Below are 21,000 nucleotides of genomic sequence, written 5' to 3' on the forward strand. Positions count from 1 at the left end.
GACTGTTTAATTTTTATCCATTAATGTTCTAGAAAGTTATCTGACTATATCAAATTTTATGTAAGATATGTCAATGACATTTTGATTTTGATGGAATGGAAAAATAAGAATATTAATAGGGACTTTATAGAAATATTTTTTATTCTACATTAGTTTTGGAGTTACAAGAGTAGAAATTCTTATATCAAGTACAGGTTTTAGATAATTGAATTAGTAAGAAATATGAATTTTTTAAGGATTTTGATCTTCAGAAAAGAAACCTTTAAATTAATTTATATTACTGTGGATAATAGTGTTTTACTGATTAGGAAAACATTAGAATCTCTAATTGGATGAAGTCAGATGATCGGTTATAGCATCTTGCAGAATTTGCAGATTAACATGGAATTAGGCTTACAGAATTTTGAAACTTAAGAAGAAGCTGATATATAAAACACCTCTGCTCTTCTCTTAGAAAAGGAAGAAGAAAAACATTTTCATTTTCTGTTTAGTTGGAAATCTCGCTTTTAAGAGGGCATAGGAGGAAAAAGAATTTGGTATTCTTTGAAAGAAACAATACTGCTTAGTAGGTTAAAGATGAAGATAAAAAAGACAGAGGGTTCTTTGGATAAATTGGATGTTTATAGTCATTGTATATTATAAAACAAGGAGAAAAAATTCATGGGAATTAATTAATTAGTAGATTACAATAAACGTTAAAACTGAATGAGTTAAGCTAGTGTATCTGCTAGATGCAACAATATAGAGGTAATAAGTAACGATCATTTTCCTCATTCCAACTCATTTTATTGAAGGAATTGATTGCAAAAATTAAGGCTAACAAAAGGATCACAACTTGGTTATCATAGTTTACAATGATATTGATCTTGTAGATAAACCTTGATGTAAATTTTATTGAGCAAAGGAAGAATGAATGCTTCTCAAACACTTTCAAGAAAATTGAAGTTAAAAAATCCTGAGCAACTTATTAGTATGCTTTGCAAAATCTTTTAGTGAAAATTCTGTGGCTTGGCAACATTGTGCCTGACTGATAATCTCTAGGTTGCTAGGTCTCTGAGTAAACATTTTTCAAAATAAATGCAATTTTAACATAAAATATTTATAAATTACACAAGTTTATATATACTGTCTATTTTTTATTAAAAATGTACATTTTTTCTTTGAAAAATTTGTTTTCAAATTGCTGTTCATTGAAAGTAAATGCAAACTTTTTTGCATTTTGGAATGTTAGAATATTATGAATAATTTGACATTTTAAATAATTAAATAATATAAAAAATTATTAGTTATAAGTAGCTTTCAATATAAAATTAAATCGTTGTGTGTGACAGTAAACAATCATCTTTCAATATCATTTTTCAGGTTTCTTATTGTTTTCTCTTTTCATAGCTAATAAAACAAGCAGACAATAAAAATACATTATGATTTTATTCTTACATTATAAACTATAAAATAATTAGTTGTTCCAAGTTTAAAAACAAAATTTAAATTTATTTTAAACAATTCCAAAAATGGAATAGAAAATGTGTCTTTTAATAAATAAATAAAAAATAGACAAAATGTATAATCCAATGTAATTTTGCAATATTTTTTATGCAAAAATTACATTGATTTTCAAACCAACAATCTCATAATTAGCAGTCAGGAATATTGCAGTCAAGCAACAGAATCTTCATTGAAAGATTTTGCAAAGCATAAGTTGCTTGGGATTTTTTTAACTTCAATTTTCTTGAAAATGTTTGTGAAGCATGCTTTTGTCCCTTTGCTCACTAAAGGTTCAAACCAAGCTTTATTCATAAAAACAATATCATTGAAAACCATAATACCTGCATCATCACTTCTCCTTGTAAGCCTAAGATTATCATATAATTTGTTCTATGCATTTTCTGGAAAATTGTTTTATTTATCAAATGTTTATAAATAGAAGTCTATTGAAACCAATGACTGGAGCAACAAAATTCATATTTAATGATATTCTTAGATATGTGAATAATATATTCAAACATGAGAGAATGTAGGAAAGAAAATAATGAAAAAAAAATGAAATGTTAGTGAATTATATTTTACATCTTACATTGAAAGTATAATTTTAATTAAAACTGTTTTTTATTAAATTAAATACTCTATACATATAAGGTTTTTTTTCCTATGAAAAGTTTAGTGCTATTCTCCATGAATATACTCATACATTGACAATATTTCATTACATTAGAACAGTCAAAGGCAATCAAATACATTGGAAACATCAGTAATAAAACTCATTTCTGATTTATTAGAAGCCATTATAATAAACATTTTCTCTTTCATTAAATGCTTAGTCTTGAACTCAAAAAGATGAACAGTCTCCATTGTAATATTGGAAATATAGAACTTTTTATTTTATTATAATAAATTCATACAATACAATAAATACATTATTTTTTTTATTTGATTCTATTCATGAGAATTTCTTCACATAGACTATTGTTTTGATGATTTTTTTTCTTATATTGGGATGATGATAATAATAATATACAGTTTACATAGTGTGTGTGTGTGTGTGTTTATGTATAAAAGTAAAAATTTACTAATAAGTTTATTTTTCTTTCTTTTCTAGCCTTGCAAATTCTTAATAGATTTTGTATTTTCACGTGGTATGACTGTATTACAAGCTAAGAAGGAAATATTGCCTGAAATTAGAGAAAAATGCTTTCTAGATATTCCATTAAATAGGTAAGTAATGACAGCAAGTTTGATTCTTCATAAGTTATTACAGTAGTTCAAGTGTATTGGAAATGAGAAAACCTCAAAGTATTAAAAACTGAAAGTATATGATAAATAACACAAACATATGCACACAGAAATGTAAAGTTCATTTTTTGTGACAAAGGTCCTGGTTCTTCTGAAATTCTTGTTTTTGCAATAAATTTATATAGTTTCATTGTCTCTTTTTTTCTTTCCTTAATCAAATGTTGGTAGCAGGAGATGGCATTCAAAACACCTCATCTTGCTTTTTCCTCCTTTCAAAATCTGGATCATTTGCTACAATTTGATCAATGATTTCGATTATCATTACCAAACTTTTACTAAGGAAATCTGTAGAGAAATTCTTTGGGTTTTTTGTTTTCAGAATCAAGAATCACTATTTTCCAGTTCTATACGAATTCCTTGTTCTGCCAGTTCTTGAAGGTCGTCGTTGGTATGACTCTCACCAGAAACCTGCAGTAACTTCTCAATATCCTATTCGTCTACATCTTCTAGTCCTGCTGAATTGATTAGGTATTACAATTTGGTTAATCTAACGATACAATGATAGGCTCTTCTCGTTGAGAATTCTTGGATACTTCCATAACTTCTTCCACACTCTGTTCATACATTTATCAGTTAATTCTTGCCAGGTGAAGTCGATATTGCATGTGGCATCCATGATGATATATTTTTCCAAAATTGCACCAAACAAACATAAATTTAAGGAAAGTACAGCATTATGACGAATTGCCACCTTTTGCTGATTGGTTTGTGTTTGGGAATAATTGTGTTATACACGAATTGATCAACTGCCACATTAATTTGAATTACCATAAATTTTGAGCACTTTTTAAGGCTTTGAGTAGATCATGTTATATCAAATCAGTGTTAAGCGGGGTCTTATTGTAATAGAAAACAGTGATGATAATAATATATTGTGCTTTAAAATATGATGATGATCTGAGCATGTGACAATTGTATCTGGAAGTATTTGGCAACCATATCTTTACACACACAAATACAAGAAATTGAAAGCTGATGTTAGACCTTTCAGTGAGCTTACAATTTCAGTGTGTCATCTCAGTGTGTCATCTTTCAGTGTGTATTTGGGTAATTCAAATCAATACACTTGATTTGAATTACCCAAATATGTAATTTTTATGCTTTCTGATTGAGTATGTTACTTTGGCTTAAGGGTGGTAGTAACTCAAACTATCAAGACTCAACTGTATTGAGAACATTTTTCAATAATTGTTTTTTTTCCTATTGCAGTCTTTTATTGTCAAAATTATAATTATGGAATTATTTTTCTTCTCATAGAGTCCAATATTTAGTTTACTAGTACAATATAGATTTTATTTTATTAAATTAAGCTAAAGTTTGCAATAAAACTATAATTATTTAAAGCCAATATTTGAATTTTTTGCTGGAATTAAATGATTTTATTTGTTCATTATCATTGCAAGAATTACAAGTTATAAAAAAAATAAAGTTATTTCATTTTGTCACGAAAGCATTTTGGATCAAAGCAGATGTCAAATGATACGACATTTTGAACTCTGTCAAAATGTCGTATCATTTTGATCAGGTTCAGAATAACTTCCACTTGCTTAATTAACAATTTTTATTTTTGAAACTAATTCTTCTTCTGTTGGTGTGCCACTGCGCTGTGTATCAGTGTTTGTTTTGGTACTGATTTGTCTGTAGAAGAGTTTTTCATTGTCTGTGAATAATTTATTTTGTTGTTTTTGTGGTGAACATGCTTTATATCGTTTGAGTCTATGTGCTTTGGCTGTGAGTTTTTGTTTTAGTGTGTCGATGTATTCTGTAATGTGTGTGTTGTGATGTTCGTGTTTTGTGCGTGTTTTGATTTTCTTGAAAATGTTTTTGAATTGTTTCTTTAATTTGGCTGTTATGTTGTTTTTAGTGTTTTGTGTCAGCCTGCCTAATTACTGTCTAATGTCATTTATTTGTGTTTCTATTCTTCTCTGCCAGACAGGCTTGTGATAGAATTGTGTTTTCTGTGTATCTGTCTGTGATTGTACTTTCAGTCCATGCTGTGTCACGACTTTGACTGCCCCCAGCATGAACTAATGTATGAATGTCTGAGACTGTAGAAATTGAATGAATGTAGTGTGTGTAGTGAGTGTTTACATAATTTAGTGTTTTTCCTACTACCTTTGACATGTTGATTTTTGGTTTTCATGGTCTTTGTGTGGGATCTGTACCTGTATATTTAGTGAGTGTTTCCTGAAATATAAGTGAGAGCGTATTAACTAAATCTATGTCTATGTTATCAGTGATGGATGAGGAAGTGTCTGTACAGGTATACCTCAACTTACGTCCCTCTCGAGTTACGTCGTTCCCGATTTTACGTCATTTGTCAAAAAAGTATATGGAAAAATAAAAATCAAGTTTAAGTCAGTTTATTCGACTTTAAATCCATTCGCCACAAACATTGAAGTCGTAATATCACTAGAAAAGCGTTGAAAGCACATAAAATCATATTAAAATATGTACATTTACAGTAAATGTTAATACAATCATCATAAATCCTAGGGAATGAACCATGAAAACATCTGTGTTTCTGTGTTGTCGTCTTATTTAGTGGTCTTTAAGTGCTCATTATTGGCGTTTCCTCCATTATTGGCGTTTAGTTACAACGTAATAAGTCGAAACTATGACTTACGTCGTAACTACACAAGTAAATTTGACTTACGTCGTTTTTCAACTTATGTCGCCTCTCCTGGAACCAATTACCGACGTAAGTCGAGGTATATCTGTAGTATTGTTAGTGGTAATTGTTGTATGTGTGCTATTATCAATGCTTGTTACTGGATTATCCTGGCAGGTTACTTGATCTTCATTAATGTTAAATGTTTTTGTCTGTTGATGTATTTGATCAGCAACATGTTTGATAAGTTTAAGTGTTGTTTGTGGGATAAGGTGGCTGTGTGTAATTGTTCTTTTTTGATCAACAACCCTTTGTTCGGTGACAGTGAGATGAGAATATTGTTGTATGAATCTATGGTGTAGTTGTTGTCTGTATGCTGTCGTGTTTGTCTCTAGTTTCGTGATGGTATAGTAAGTACAGATGATAAACTCGTTCATTTCCATTGTCCATTTCATCCGTAGGCTTTCTAGCCTTTGTGGTCTATGGATGCATTGCCACAGAAACACAAAGGCTAGGTTGGTTCCTCACATCTGTTGAGGGCATTGCAGTAGCCATGCTTGTCCGGCGCTGTTTTCACCACCGATAACCAAGGGAGACTGTGGAATATTTTCAGAATGTGAGCCTCTGCCTAACCCACAAACGTGGACCTTGTTAACCCAGGCGACGTCTGAGCCTGTATCATACTTAGATCTGGTTACTATCATGATAAATATCTCCACAGAATGTGGGTGTGTGGTCACTCTTAGCTTCATTTCTCCCCATAGACCTTACTGGCATGAGTGTCCCTACCAGGAGCTTGTGCTCCAGCCTGCATTGCCCTATGGATCAGTAAAATTACTGGGCTCTCCCACCACGACCAGGTGGTGACCATGGGAGAATTATTATTATTATAGATTGTTAGTATGCAATAATTTTTAAATAATTTAAATTGTATTTACAACATATTATGAAAATAGACAATAACAATAATATTTTTATGGATACAAAAATAATTATTTAAAATGTAAAAAATATAAATTGCTGCAGTATTCCACAATAAATTTTTTAAATAATCAAGAAGTTTTTATTTTTTTCACTTCTTTTACATGCTTATCTTGAACATAGATTTTTCTTTAAAGCTGGTTTATAGCCTAGTGGAAGCATAGTTTCAAGGTCATTAGCCATCACTGGTGTTGATAGCTCCAGTTTATAGTCAAACTGTGAAACACCTAACTCAGTATGGGTTTAGTATCAAACATTGAATTTGAAAATTGTTTAATTTTGGAGTTGTATTGCTAGACCAGAATTGTGCATCTATGGTTAAATGTCTAGCAGAGCAGAAGACAATAAACATAATGGAACTCTGCTGTTGGAGTGTAAACTGACTGTTTGTAGTTTCTGCAATTTATTTCTGAAATTGAATTAGTTAATTTTAGCAGCTTTTAAAAGGTTTTACAAAACTTTTAAAATTTAATTCGAGTATTTTATTATTTTCTGTTTGTTTTTTTTTTAATATATGATTCATCTCTTATATACTGAGAATCCATGGTTCATCTGTAAAGGGAGAAAAAAATTTTTTTCAGCATTACACAAGTATATGCACGCAACGTGTTTTTGTATAAATGCTAAAATAACCAGAGGGAATCAATTTAACATGATTTAACAATATAGTCAGAGATCATTTGTGTGTAAAGGATAAAGTGAACATTGCAGAAATTAATTCAAAAAGGGAGCTTTATTTTGTTAGAGAACATGTTCAAAATAAGTTGAGCTTACTTGCATATTTGCATTAAACATATATGAAGCAGCAGATGCAAATACACTGGATATGATGTCACTATGACATGCATTCATTCTGCTGTTACCTGTAATCATAACATGCAAAGGATGCTGCACAGTGATTTGAATGATGCAACATGATGTTAAATTTACATGATGAACCACAACTCTTTCAGTACATTTTATGGACCAATGAGGCACTGTTTTCCCAGAATGGAATGTACAATTGTCACAATGTGCACTACTGGACAAAACATGTTTCATGATGACCTGATATATGCAACATCAAGTGTGTTTCATTCTAAATGTCTGGTATGGGCAGCTTCTTGGTCCCATATTCATTGACAACACACTAAATAGTGATTTATATCTGAACATCCTAAACATGATGATGGATGGATGGTTTGATGTGCCATTGGTACAACTACAACAGGTTTGATACCATTATGATGGCATTCCACCATGTTCCTCAGACTTGCTCTCTCTGGAATTTTTTCTATGGTGGGATCACCTAAAAGCATTGGTCTAAGATGCATATTTAATAGTACCATGTGATATTAGCAAACTGAGAGATACATATGCGAGACCTGTGAGATAGTAACAGCAGGAATGCTATGTGCCATCCATCTCTTCGTATTGCTGCTGAAGGTGGTCATTTTGAATATATTCTCTAACAAAATAAAGATTTTTTTAAATTAATTTCTGCAATATTATTTTTAACCAGTACAGTCTGAGATTATTAGTATGTTCATATATTCTTAAATTGATTCCCTTTTGGTTATTTTACTGCTGGAACAAACATGGAGCATATGTATCTTTTGCCCTTGTTTGCATAGTTTCTACATGTATATTTTGCAAAAGGAGAAGCTGCTGCACTCTTCTTGCTGCATTTACTTTAAAACTATTTCACTTTTTCAAAAATTTATGAACTTTAGCAATATAAAAATTTCTTTTATCAACTTGAATAATTTGTTTAAATTATAAAATAAGGTATTGACTCAAAATATTAATGTTTTCTTCCAGAATGTAGCACTTAATAAAATTTTAATAAAAATCTAAACATTTTCTAGATCTTATTACTAGAAAATTGAACACATTAAGTCAAAAGAAGTATATTTAACTCTTAAAATATTAATGTTCTTTTATTTTATTGTTGTAAATGAAATATATGATTTGTAGTAAAAATATTTGTTATATATCTCTTGACAGCTAATTTTTAGCTTATAATGATGATGATATTAAACAAAAAAATTGTAGAATTAAAAAATATGATGTTTTTAATATTCTTTGAAATTAATAGGAATGGTAGTTTACATCTGAGAACAAAATTTTGATTAAAAAGAATTTATTTTTGCTTTTATTTTATGAGAATTTTATATTTATAAATGAGGGAAAAAAGCATTTTGTTAATTTAACTATTAAAAAATAAAATTTTTCATAAAAGATTTTTGTCTTTTTTTTAAGATGTCGATTAAGGAAAAAGAGTTGGAAGAATCCAGGGACTATATTTTTAGACCATTTAAAGTTTGAAGATGATATACCAATTACAACAAATTGGGAAATTTTCCTAGAAGTACTTACTGGTAATTAAATTTTTCATTTATATACATTAAAGTATATTGTGTGTGTGTTTTTTTTAATAATAAATAAATCATGATACACTTAAAGCAGCAAATTCTCATCCAAATTTTAGTTTGAATACTTAAAATATACAATTTTACTAAATAATAATTGAAAAGTTTTTAATTATATATATTATTCTTTTATCTATTTATATGCAACACTGCTTTGATGATGCAGTTTATTTTTATGCAGAATTTACTGTTCAAAATAATAATGGAAAATCTTAATGAAACATATCATACTATTTTGCAGTTAGTATTTATTCTATTATCATACTACAAATTATTAAAAATTTAAAGTAATTATTAGTATATTAAATATTTTTAGGTGCTGAACAAGTTACATCAAAATCTCAAGTTGCTGTGTTCTGTAGGAGGTGGAATCCTTCAAAATTTCAACTTGATCCTTTTGAAGAAATAATTCTAGAAAATAGAACTATAAATGAATTAAAATCAAAAGTAAGTATAATGAAAAATATTGTTTCTTAATATGATTAATATTGTATCATTTTACTGGAAAAAACTCATTAAAAACTAGACTGAGTATATTCTCCTTAACCTTGAAATTTCTTGATCTGTGCAAAAATCTTGGCATTTAAACTAGACTATGATGCCAAATATTTATAAAATAAGTTAAATGTTTTCAAATTAAATCTCACTTACTCTTCCACAATGCTAATAAAAAAAAATTATTTACTCACTAAAATAGCACTGCTCATCAGTTAATTATTTAAATGAATAGTCATTTCTATTTCTATTAAATCATTTTATTACCATAGTGGAAGAATGAATGAAGCATTTTATTCAAAAATACTTTATGTATATTTTTTTATATATCATGGTTTAAGTATTTGATACATTAGGATTTTTACACAGATCAAATATATAGATCTAACTGTTCATAAGAAATTTCAGAGACTTGTTTATTTTTTAATACTGTTAATTTTTTGGTTTGCTTCAATGTCACATTTTTAAAATTTTAATCCTTTCTTTGAGAGAGACATTTTGAGGCAGTACTGGAAAACTGAGTTTAATTTTTTGAGAGAAAATAATTCTATGAGAATAATGCATTTTCAATTTTTAATTCATCATTAGTAATAAATTAATTTAAAATTTTATTTTACTTAGAATTCCTATAAAAACATGAATGAGATAGGTTTTGTTATCAAAATAATTTTATTTTAGAAAAATAATTGGTTTTTTACTGCAAATTGTTTAATTAGTTACAAAATTTTTATCATTGTACAATGTTTGTATTAACTATAATGATGATGAAAAAAATCAAAGTTGATGGACAAAATTTAGATTATTAATAAATATACCAAAATTTTAGTTTAAATTTTCCTTTCATTACAATATTTTATCATTAAATGAAATGTAAACTTGATACCAACATAAAATAATAACAAAATTGAAACATTTTCCAGTTTCCTTTTTATGATTTTTGAATATGAGATAAAAGAAAGAATACACATATTAGAGATAACTTAATGAAAAATTTGTAGTATTTGTGTATATGTATATATACGAAGGCTGTTTTTTAAATAAGGTCTATTTTTTAATAAGAAGAAAAATACTGTAAATATCATTAAAATATATTTTTTTCCATATTCTACATACTTTTATCTACTTTTCTACATAATTTCCAGTTTTGATTAAACATTTGTCATACCACTCAACAATTTTTTGAATTCTGACTTCAAAGAAATCTGCCGCCTGTGAAGACTGCATGACTGCAGTTTTCACTTCTTCATCGTCATTGAACCGTTTACCACAAAGGTACTCCTTTAAGTATCGAAACAAGTGAAAATCACTGGGTGCAAGGTCTGTACTGTGTGGATGATCGTATCGAGTGAAAAATGATAAAGCACTGTCCAATCTTTTTGTTTTGTGATAGTCAGAAAGCAATCTTGGAACCCATGGAAAACACAATTTTCGATAATTCAGTTTCTCCGAAACAATGGTATACAAAACTGATCTTGAAATCTGTGGAAATTCAATTGATAACGTTGAAATTGTGAATCGTTGGTCCTCCCAAATTTTGTTATCCACATCACGAACCAAATCTTCAGAAATCAGAGAAGGTCGGCCAGGGCGTGGTTCATCATGCACATTAACTCGCCCATCCTTGAACATTCTTACCCATTTTCGAACTTTACTGTCACTCATAGCATTATCACCGTAAACTTCACAAATCTGACGCTGAATTTCCACTGCTGTCAAGTTTCTTGCACTCAAGAATCGAATAACAGATTGTATCTCACAGTCGGTGGGAGACTCAATTTTCTTAAACATTTTAAACTTCTATAGCTCAGCATACAGACAGCGATATGGCTGCAAATGGTATCAAAATGCGCGCCAAGCTTGCTCGGAGCTGAAGTGCACGCGTACTGCTGTGATTGTGCATTATTCTCACTTTCATTTACAAACGGACCTTATTTAAAAAATAGCCCTCGTGTATGTATATATATATGTACAGTCAAACCTGTTTTTATGCGCTCTTTTTATGTGCGATTTTTTTTTAATGCGAATTTTTAATTTGTGCGGTATAGTTGGCGACTAGTCTCTTGCGATTCGTCATGTCTTATGTTGACTTATTATAGCTAAATAAACTTATTATAGCATAAATGCACTTATTATAGTAATATTATTGCATGAATATGCGAAAAATGAAATAATTTACTTTTTAAGTCAACGAAACACCACCTGGACAAAAATATGTAAAACAGACGATAGACCAGACGATGCAGTCAAGTGCTGACATCTGTTGTCAATAAATTCTATTTCGTACGGTTTTGAGTTATTTTCTATGTGAGACTTTTTTTATGCGGTCCCTGTTGATCGCATAAAAAAAATATTTTTTAATTGTGTTGCGAAAACTATTATTTACAGCCATTCATGAAGTTTCGTGAGATTTTTTTTTAATGCGTTTTTTTTAATGCGGTCCCTATCCCCCGCATAAAAACAGGTTCGACTGTATTTTATATATATATATATATATATATATATATATTATATACAGGTATATAAAACCAAAAATGATCACATTTTCAGTCATTGTTGAATAGTAAATTCTGATTAATTTTCTAGTAGAATACACTTTATTTAATGGCAATATCAATTGTTTATCAATATTATTATACTTATTTGACCTTGATGTTCTAATTTGTATGAAAGAGCTGCAAGATGCAAGAGACCCTTATTTAATCTCTTTAAAAATTATCTTAAAATGTTCAGTTCTTATTAAAATCTATTTATACCTTGTTTTATTTAAAAATTCACTTTTTTTTTTTGCAAAATTAGAAATATATTTATATATAATTTTTTTAATTGAATAGTTATCAGAAATTAGCAAAATCCCAATTGATAATTTGGAATTTGCAAAAGTAAGTATTAAATTTATTGAAACTAAATTATTAAAATTGCTTAAATAATAAAAGATAATTTTAAAAATTTAGGGACAAGGAACATTTCCCTGTGAACCTTCTCTTCTCTCCATCCATACAGATTTTGATTGGCATTCTCAAGCATCATCATTAAACACTTGGCCTCTTTATATTAGTGATGATGGGCATGTTATTTTCTATAGGTAATTTTCATATTTGATCTTTAATTTTTATAATCATCTAAAAAAAATAATAGTTTTAAAATATATAGTTTGATTTAATCTGATGCATTTATAATTTATTAATCAGGGATAAAACTGAAGAATTAAAACAACTTTCAGAAGAAGAAAAACGTCAGATATCTAATAAAGAAAACACTAGGTTAGTAGCTGTCAGACACACAAGTCTAAAGGTCCTAAAGGTTTCTTTAAATTTTACTATTGTTACTCTTTGCTTTGATATTGTAACCAGTTATCCCCATTGTCATAAAATTGGAACTGATAAAGTTTTAATTCCAAAGCTTCCTTTTCAGTGCATAATCTTTTCTGTCAATGAGTATATATGTTGATAGTTTATTTTTCTTTTAGAATGTATGATACAAGTAAAGTGAAAAACAGTTGTAGGAAGAAATAATTAATTTTGAACAAATCAATAAATTAAAATTGTATTTTGTAGCAAAACTTTATTTTTATATATTTAAATAATTTAAATTAATACAATTCAATTTGAAAATTAAATTATATCCGAAAACTTTGAGATACAATATATAAAAATTCTTTAAACAATAATATGTAGAAACTAACAAAATATTTTCAGTTTGAAAATTGACTTCATTTTAAAATAGGATAACAGTTAATTTTTTAAACTCAAACTTTAAGTTATGTATAATATAACATTTTTCAGGATATTTAAATACTTAAATAATACTTTAAAACTATTTTTTATTAAGTTGAAACTTATAACAAAACTTTATTTTTTTTAGGTTAAACAAATTACTTAAGGTTAATTATTCACCAAGGAAAGAAAGAGCATTGAAAATTTATACAGACAGTTCACCAAGCAGTACAAACAGCAATAGTTCAAATTCAGTTTCAACATCAAAAACTATAGTTCCAGATCTTGATTAAGGTCAGTATTTTGATTTATTGATAAAGTTAATACATTGACTGGTTGTTCTATTGTGGCAGTAGATATATATCACCATACTAAAATTTTTAAATTATTTTAACATGCTTTGTGTTAATGTTATTTTAGTGAAGTAAATTTGGTAATTTCATAACAATAATTTGAAAGTTAATAGAAATGTACTATATTCATATTCAAACATCTCTTTATAATTGTGGACAAGACTAATTATGTTTACGTTTTGTTTAGTATATTTTTATATAAAGAAATCCTCATTAGTTCAAAATTCAAGGGACAAAATAATTGCAACTTTAACTTATTTAATTTTGAATTATCTGAGATTGCATATTTCTGTTCAATATGCCAAATGCCATGTAACTTATGTAATTTATAAGCAAACAGAATATGGTCACAAACAGAATGCTATTTTTCATTGATTAATAATAGTAATATAAATAAATTGCAGGTAAATAGCATGTGTCCAGTGGGAACTTCAGAGGTTTTATAAGAAGTAAAGCATAATTTCTCAAAATGTAACCCAAATTATTTTTAAAGTGGCCCAAAAAGTGGTAAGCCATCCAAATGTAGTAGCCTAGAACCCACAAATATCTTAATCTGCTACTTGTAGCCCAATTTTGCAATCCTGAAATCCAGCTGTATTTTATGAAATAAGAGAAAAAAGAGTAGTCCATGAGTAAAGTGATATCTGAAAATGTTTTATTGTAAAAGCAAAGCCATATTGACCAGATTAGAGTTATTCTTGGTCTATTTTTCTCTTAGGATGTGTTCATTAATGGTGGTCACTCTGTGTCTCCACTACTATGGGAGTGCACTGCTGTTTGTAGGCATTCAGGAACAACAGTGAAAGAAAGAAAAAGATGGTGGCGCACTTACTATCAATGGTATTATGATGGAGGGCTATATGATTTTAAAATAAGCATTTTCAGACAACAGTTAAAAGAAGGGTCCCAATTGTGAAATTTAATCATAAAATGGATTTTCTTGCTGACAGAGCATTCAAAGTAGTCATGAAAAAAATTAGAATACCAGTTATCATTTGAAAAAAATTTGAGATGGCACTTATATCATTGTGAGCAATTACGTGCACTTTCACACATTCTAAATTTTCATTCATAAAATCACATAATGGTCACTGAAACAAAACTATCTAAGCCACGGATGGTGCCATGTTGGTTTTCATTGTAAACTACTACTAACAGCCATTTTTGCCATCTGACAGCACATATTCCATGAAAGTGGATATGGGAATGTGTTCCATAGGAATTTTTAAATGAATGCTGCTTGCTCTGAATTACACAGAGGAATGAGGGCATCCCTGTAGTACGGAAGCACTTCGATCTAAATGAACAAGTTAATGTACTCATATCGCAGTTTGGACAGAATTTTCACTTCAAATTTCGAAGTAGCCGTATTTCAAACTATCTGAATTCCTTAACATGTAAATCTCTATATCTCCAGCCAGGACAAATAGCACAGCTACAAACTAATGGGATTTTGAACTATCTGAGTTTGTATTAATGAGGATTTCCTGTATTTATTTAATAAATATATTCAATAATGGCTAACTTAATTTTTTAGTTACATCTAAAAATTTATTTTGCAATGAATTTTATAATGAATTTTATAAAGCATTATATAGCATTTTTAATTATATAAAGCATTAAAGCAATTTATATATATATATATATATATGTGTATACTTTTTAAATAATTGTTAAGTATCCTTTTAAAATAAAATTAAAATATCTTGACATCTTACATTTTGGAAATTTTTCTTTTATTCTATGCATAACTTAATTTTTTTAAGTAATTAAAATAATAGACTTTTTATACCATATTTGAATTCAGAATTTAAGATTTGAATCCTAATTTTTAAATTTGATTATTTTAGCATTTAATGTTAAATGACATTAAATGCTAAAATAGTGAAGTTTAAATAGTGAGTTTAGATAGTGAATTTCTTTTCCATGCCAAACTGATGAGATTTAAAATTTAGTTAATAAAATAAGTACTTGAAAAAATATACACAATGTTTAAATAAATTTTTCACAGTTAGTGATATTCAAATAAAGCTTAAATAGTAAATTGCATATAATTTTTCTAGAATTGTTTAATTTTTGAAGACAAGAATTTGAAATACTTTACTGTGATGTATCAGAATTGCATTCTTCCAAAATGAAGGCATTCATTAAAAATATAAAATAACTCAAAAATAATGACCATTCATGAAACAATTTTAATTTCAAATTTGTTTTCATTCTGTAGCATAGGAAATATTTAATTAATCTTTAATAGCTGAAAAACGATGATCTGATTTTTAGAAATCAAGCAATCATTGTCAGGGTACCTAGTTATTGATTTACAATAACTTTTGAGCCATCATTTATGTGCATATGTTCAACATACATCATACTTTTATTTGTTTCAGAAAATTATTTTTTTCAGTTTTCTAAAAATGAAAATAATGAATTTGGTAAAAGCAAAAGTAAATCATTATTTAATTGGGAATTTAAAATCTGATGAAGTATAATAAATTAGAAATAACTGAGAAATGTCATTTTTACATTTTAAATATATTTATATTTTTAGAATTCCTATGATTAATCCTAAATAAATAGATCAGTCAATGTAAAATACTAATTAACTAATATTCATATTTTAATAAATATTTTCTCCTAAAAGATTTTTTCTTTTATTCCAGTAAGCCAACAGAATGCTGCATAATTCTCAATGCCAAAGCATATCAATGAGTGGCTTGGATGTACTCAAATTTGTGTTGTTATTCCCTCAGTCATTAGTTAAAGAGACTGCCTTTTTTAAGGCACCTACTGGAAGTGCCTGTAGTCAAGTACATTCAATCTTTTATCATTGAATAATTTAGTTTATTCTTATGGCTGTTTTTTATGTTTAAAAACAATGATATTTATATTCGACTCCCAGATTGTCTTATTAATGTACATGAAAATATTAGACAACTTTTTTTTTTCATCTTTAAAAAGTAATAGATGGTGTTATCTTCAGAAAATACATTTACATGCTGTTTCTTTAGGTTGTGATGTCAGAATGAGCATTTTTGTAGTTTAAAAATGATGAAAGACACCCAACTGTTTATAAAATTCTGTTGCCTATTGTATATTCATATACATTTTGCTCAGGTGTAAAGATTGAACTGTAATATTTATAAAAGTCAAATTACAAATTTTGTTTAAAAATTGCAGTTAGACCATTGTGTGAGCTTTGTTTTCTGCATATAAAGATTCAACGGAAGAATGAAAAAGGTGTATAACACCAATTATACAGTTCCAAAAAGTTACTTTGAAAAGTGCCTGTAATTTGGATTTCGTTATGAAATTCAAAAAGTCATTTGATTTATTGTATCTCATATATCATCATCCTGTTCTCTTAATAAGAATTGAAGATGTTAAAGTTGGTAATTTGCTTATTAATTTTGTGCGCGATATTGAAATTGTCTTGCATAATATTCATATATTAATTATATATAAATGTTAATATTTATTTGGATAGATAAAAAAATTCTTGGAAACAGAAAATATGTTTTGGCTGTAACTTTTCATTTTTAATCTTTGAAATTCAACATGTTTATAAAATTATTTGAGCAAAAGAATATGAGAAAAATTTCATTTTAAATAATGCAAATACTGATTCAACAATAAAAAGAAAGTGCTTAACTGTTTATTAAAAAAATTTTCATTGTTATTTATTTATTTATTTTTTTTTCTACTGGCTATTGTCAGGTGTTAGGAATGAATTAGTAGTCAGCAGGCCTGGCTGATGTAGCAACATATAAACAGAAGAAAAGAAATTTTTAAATTTTGTGTTTTGATACTGATTTTTACAAAGTTATTTAATATATTATTCTGAATTTTTTTGTTATTTTTATTATCATTATTATCATCATCATCATCAAGATTATTATTATAAATAAAGGATATAGTCTAGGGCAAAATTTGTTTGATTATGCCTTAAATCAAGAAAAGAATTTAAACTGCTTTATAACAAAATTTTGAAAAATGCAAAATTGCATATTAATAAAGTTTTACATAAAAAAATGAAAAACAAAAAAAAGAAAAAAAAATATATATAATGTCAGATGGTGATGATCTTTTTCTTTTTTGTTTGGATAAAATTTTGCAAACTGAAGCCATCCAAATAGATAGTTGTTTGTATAACTTTTGGGTGGATGATGATAAAAATTACAGTCTTCTTGTGACTGCCAATGTTATCTGCATTTTGTGTTGTTAGTTTTAGTGAGAAATTATTAATAAAACAAAAATAAAATCTTATGAGATGAGATTAACAGGCATGTCTCACCTCAGACTGTATGATAAAAATGCAAATAAAAGTTGTATGAAGTGTGTTAAGTTTATGTCAAAACTTGCTTAACTTTAATTAACTTTAAAATTATATATGAAATTAAGTAAGTAAAAAATTTGATCAAAATTGTAATATAAAAAAACAATAATGAGTAATTTATACTTCTAAAACATAAAAAATCTTTTTAAAATCTCAGAATAGTGAGACAAACAAAGGTTAAACTTACACATTTCAATCAATTCTTTGCTTTCTCTTCACAGAATTTTGATCAATGTTAGAGAAATATTATCTTTTATTTTTAAATATGGTGAGAATATATAAAATGCTATTTAATAAATCCAAGAGTATGTGATACATTTTATACATATGATACAAAAAATTATTTTGATCATATTAGTGAACACAAAAATGGCAAAAACTCTGTTGAATTACCAATTGGCAATTGATCAAGTGTTTATCTCTGAGTAGAATATAAAAAATATGATTTATTTTATAAGAAAATCTTAATATTGTTATCATCTTGAAATTTAATTATGGAACTGTAATAAATTAAATTGTAGTTTTTTCTGTAAATGGAAGCTGTCATTAGGATACATCAAAAGGAATACAAAATAGAATGCCCAATTTAAAAATTAAATTAAATTTTATGCTCTTTTTGATTTATTTTAATGATGGCTGCACAAACATCCAAAAACATTACAAATCTCACAATCAGTTTATCAATTGTGGTAAATTAAATATTTAGTTTAATTTCTTTAACAATTTTATTAATCAACTCTTTCCAGCATTTTGATGACTTTTAATTTACATACAAGAAAACTAAGTGTGATAATTTTTTAATATATAATTGAAAAGTTCATTTTTTTCCTTTTTGTTTAATAGTTGAAATGTTTAGTTTAATTTTTATTTCTTTATTTATCAAACTTGAAATAAGCTTTTTTTGAATGTCATGATCTAATTCTATCAGATACATTCTATTGATATCTCTGTAAATCTTATTTTCTGTACAAAACAGTGAGTGAATACTCATCAAGTTAACATTAGAATTCCCTAAGTTGAAACATTTATAATATTTTAGGTTTAAAATCTTAAGTTTGTATCAAATCCTTTTAATCTTATTTTGTAAGTACTTATCTCTTACAGGATAGAAAATTTTATAAACAATCTTCAGGTCTACCTACAGGATTTCCAGAAATTGTAGTGTCCTGGGTAGAAAATCATATCATGAAAATGTATGTTAATGATATTAAATCGATTTTTGTGCTACATAGACTGTTTTAATAATTATTTGGCATAAAGAGGAAATTATTTCAAAATGTATAGAAGGCATTAATAATAATAGTTGGTATAAAATTAGAACAGCATGGCATAGAAACTAATTTTCTAGATTTGTTATTTTCATGATTTCACCATTTACAACACTGAAGTTTTCATTAAACTCATGTCCTATATACCCTAGATCGGCGGTTCCCAAAGTGTGCGCTGTGGCACCCTAGAGTGCTGCAGCTTCCTCGCAGATGCCATGAAATGTTATAAAATTTTTCTAATTTTACTTAATTTTTAAAATATTGGCTATTTTGCTATTTCACAAATTGTACTTGTTAGAATTTGACATAGGACGCCTTGGGAAAATCTGGATTTAGCAAGGGTGCCGAGAATCAAAAAAGTTTGGGAACCACTGCCCTAGATCATTTGTTTGATACAGTTTCCCATAAATTTTCTGCATTTAGTATTAATAAAATAAGTATTCCCTCCTCCTTCTTAGGGAAAGTTTGAGATATCAAACTCAACAGAATCTCTCTGATAGCTGCAGATCATAACTTCCCAAAGAAACATATTTTAGATTTGGTTAAAGCACTGTATTGATTTCAGGTGTTATTATTTAAAATATTTAGAAGTATTTCCTGCCTGTAACAATAATTTTAAAAGCAAAAATTTTTATTTTGTATTAGAATGTTTCAAAACTTGTTTTCTATAAGCCTGAATTTAAAATTGTTGTCAATCAAAAACAACTGCTATTTTATTAAATTATTTATTTTAAATTTAGCAATATCAATATGTGTCATTTTCTATAAACATGTATATTTTCTGATGTCTATTTAATATGAATACATTATTATTATTTGAATACAGATATATTTTCTTATAAGCTAAAAAAAGACAAATTTTCAAAGTAAATTGCATTTAAGAAAATAGAAAGTTTTAAAGAAAAAAACTGCTTAGTTTTGAATTATTTGTATACTGTACATAAGATGTTGTTTAGTGCTCTAATATAACTATATTTATGAAATGTATTTGTGTGATTCTGTTGGATAACTAACACCAAGGGAGTAATAGTAGTTCCTATTAGTTATAAATGATCTGCTCATTGATGACTTTATAATTCTAAACGGAAGTAAGTTTTAAAAAATTTAAGCAAAAATATGACTTACTGCATTTTCTCTATCACACCAAAGGTAGAGTCAGTCCTGTTCACTGTTGGTTTGCAATTGATCAGATTTACTAAACTTTTAAAAAAATTTCTGGTTCAAAAAAACTTTAATTTTAATTTGTACAATAAGAGTCAAAACTTAATTAGATTTAAAATAATGAACTGAGTAAATATGATAAATATTTTAGTTTGTTTACACAGTTTTTGAGTAATATACTTGATTAAATCCCAGATGGAATTATTTTTGAAGGACATTTTACAGAAATAGTCATGTACACTTGTTTTCACTACATGTGTAAATTTATTTTATTTTTCCCACAAAAACAAAAATTATTCCTTAAGTCAATTTACTTTTCAAAAATTAGTACAAAATAAATTTTGTTTATGTCAAAAGTAGAGTTTGGATTCATTTGTTCTGCCTTTCAGTTCTACCTCTGGTATTCTCTAGTTCAAAGAATTTACTCTTTGTTTATTATCTTGTACTATGCTGAATATTCTAAATTGCCAGAGTTATTTAATCAAATAGCCAAATATTGCAGTTAAGCTGTATTCTTGTGTAAAGATCAATAATTAGAAATTAATCTTGAATTTAATTAAATAATTTAGAAAATTTTGGAAGAAACAAAATATATTTAGAATAAGACTTGACTCACTCCAGATTAATAATCTGGATAGTATTGCCTGAGAAGTAATCATGTGATTTAGACTTAATCAAAACCCAAATGGTTAGCTAAACTTATCTTATATATTTATTAATTCTATGGGAGACTATTCATGTGTAGTGTTGAAACCATCCATCACAATTTTCTGCATATTACTGAATTCACTTGCATTGTATATTATACATCATTATCTATCCTCAGAAAAACTTTATCCAATTACATCATCATATTATATCCACACCAAAGTGCCAACATCTTG

At 27.5% G+C, this 21,000-nt stretch overlaps 2 protein-coding genes across 2 annotated transcripts in view; one reads left to right on the forward strand and one right to left on the reverse strand.

Moving 5' to 3' along the window:
• Nucleotides 1–17,695, forward strand: part of LOC136984308 (ubiquitin carboxyl-terminal hydrolase 47-like) — a 105,265-nt gene extending 87,570 nt beyond the window's left edge. Inside the window, exons 29-36 of the mRNA XM_067281241.1 lie at nucleotides 2,597–2,712; nucleotides 8,624–8,742; nucleotides 9,110–9,240; nucleotides 12,120–12,167; nucleotides 12,240–12,370; nucleotides 12,477–12,548; nucleotides 13,150–13,295; nucleotides 16,015–17,695. Coding sequence (XP_067137342.1) covers nucleotides 2,597–2,712; nucleotides 8,624–8,742; nucleotides 9,110–9,240; nucleotides 12,120–12,167; nucleotides 12,240–12,370; nucleotides 12,477–12,548; nucleotides 13,150–13,294 — 762 coding nt within the window. The 3' untranslated portion in view covers nucleotide 13,295; nucleotides 16,015–17,695. The remainder of the gene's footprint in view (nucleotides 1–2,596; nucleotides 2,713–8,623; nucleotides 8,743–9,109; nucleotides 9,241–12,119; nucleotides 12,168–12,239; nucleotides 12,371–12,476; nucleotides 12,549–13,149; nucleotides 13,296–16,014) is intronic.
• RpL10Ab (ribosomal protein L10Ab) overlaps nucleotides 1–21,000 on the reverse strand; it is a 513,017-nt gene that overhangs the window by 119,878 nt on the left and 372,139 nt on the right. The window lies entirely within an intron of this gene.

This window comes from Centruroides vittatus, unplaced genomic scaffold, assembly GCF_030686945.1.
Source record: "Centruroides vittatus isolate TY-2023 unplaced genomic scaffold, ASM3068694v2 contig_912, whole genome shotgun sequence".
In the NCBI taxonomy this organism is placed as follows: domain Eukaryota; kingdom Metazoa; phylum Arthropoda; class Arachnida; order Scorpiones; family Buthidae; genus Centruroides; species Centruroides vittatus.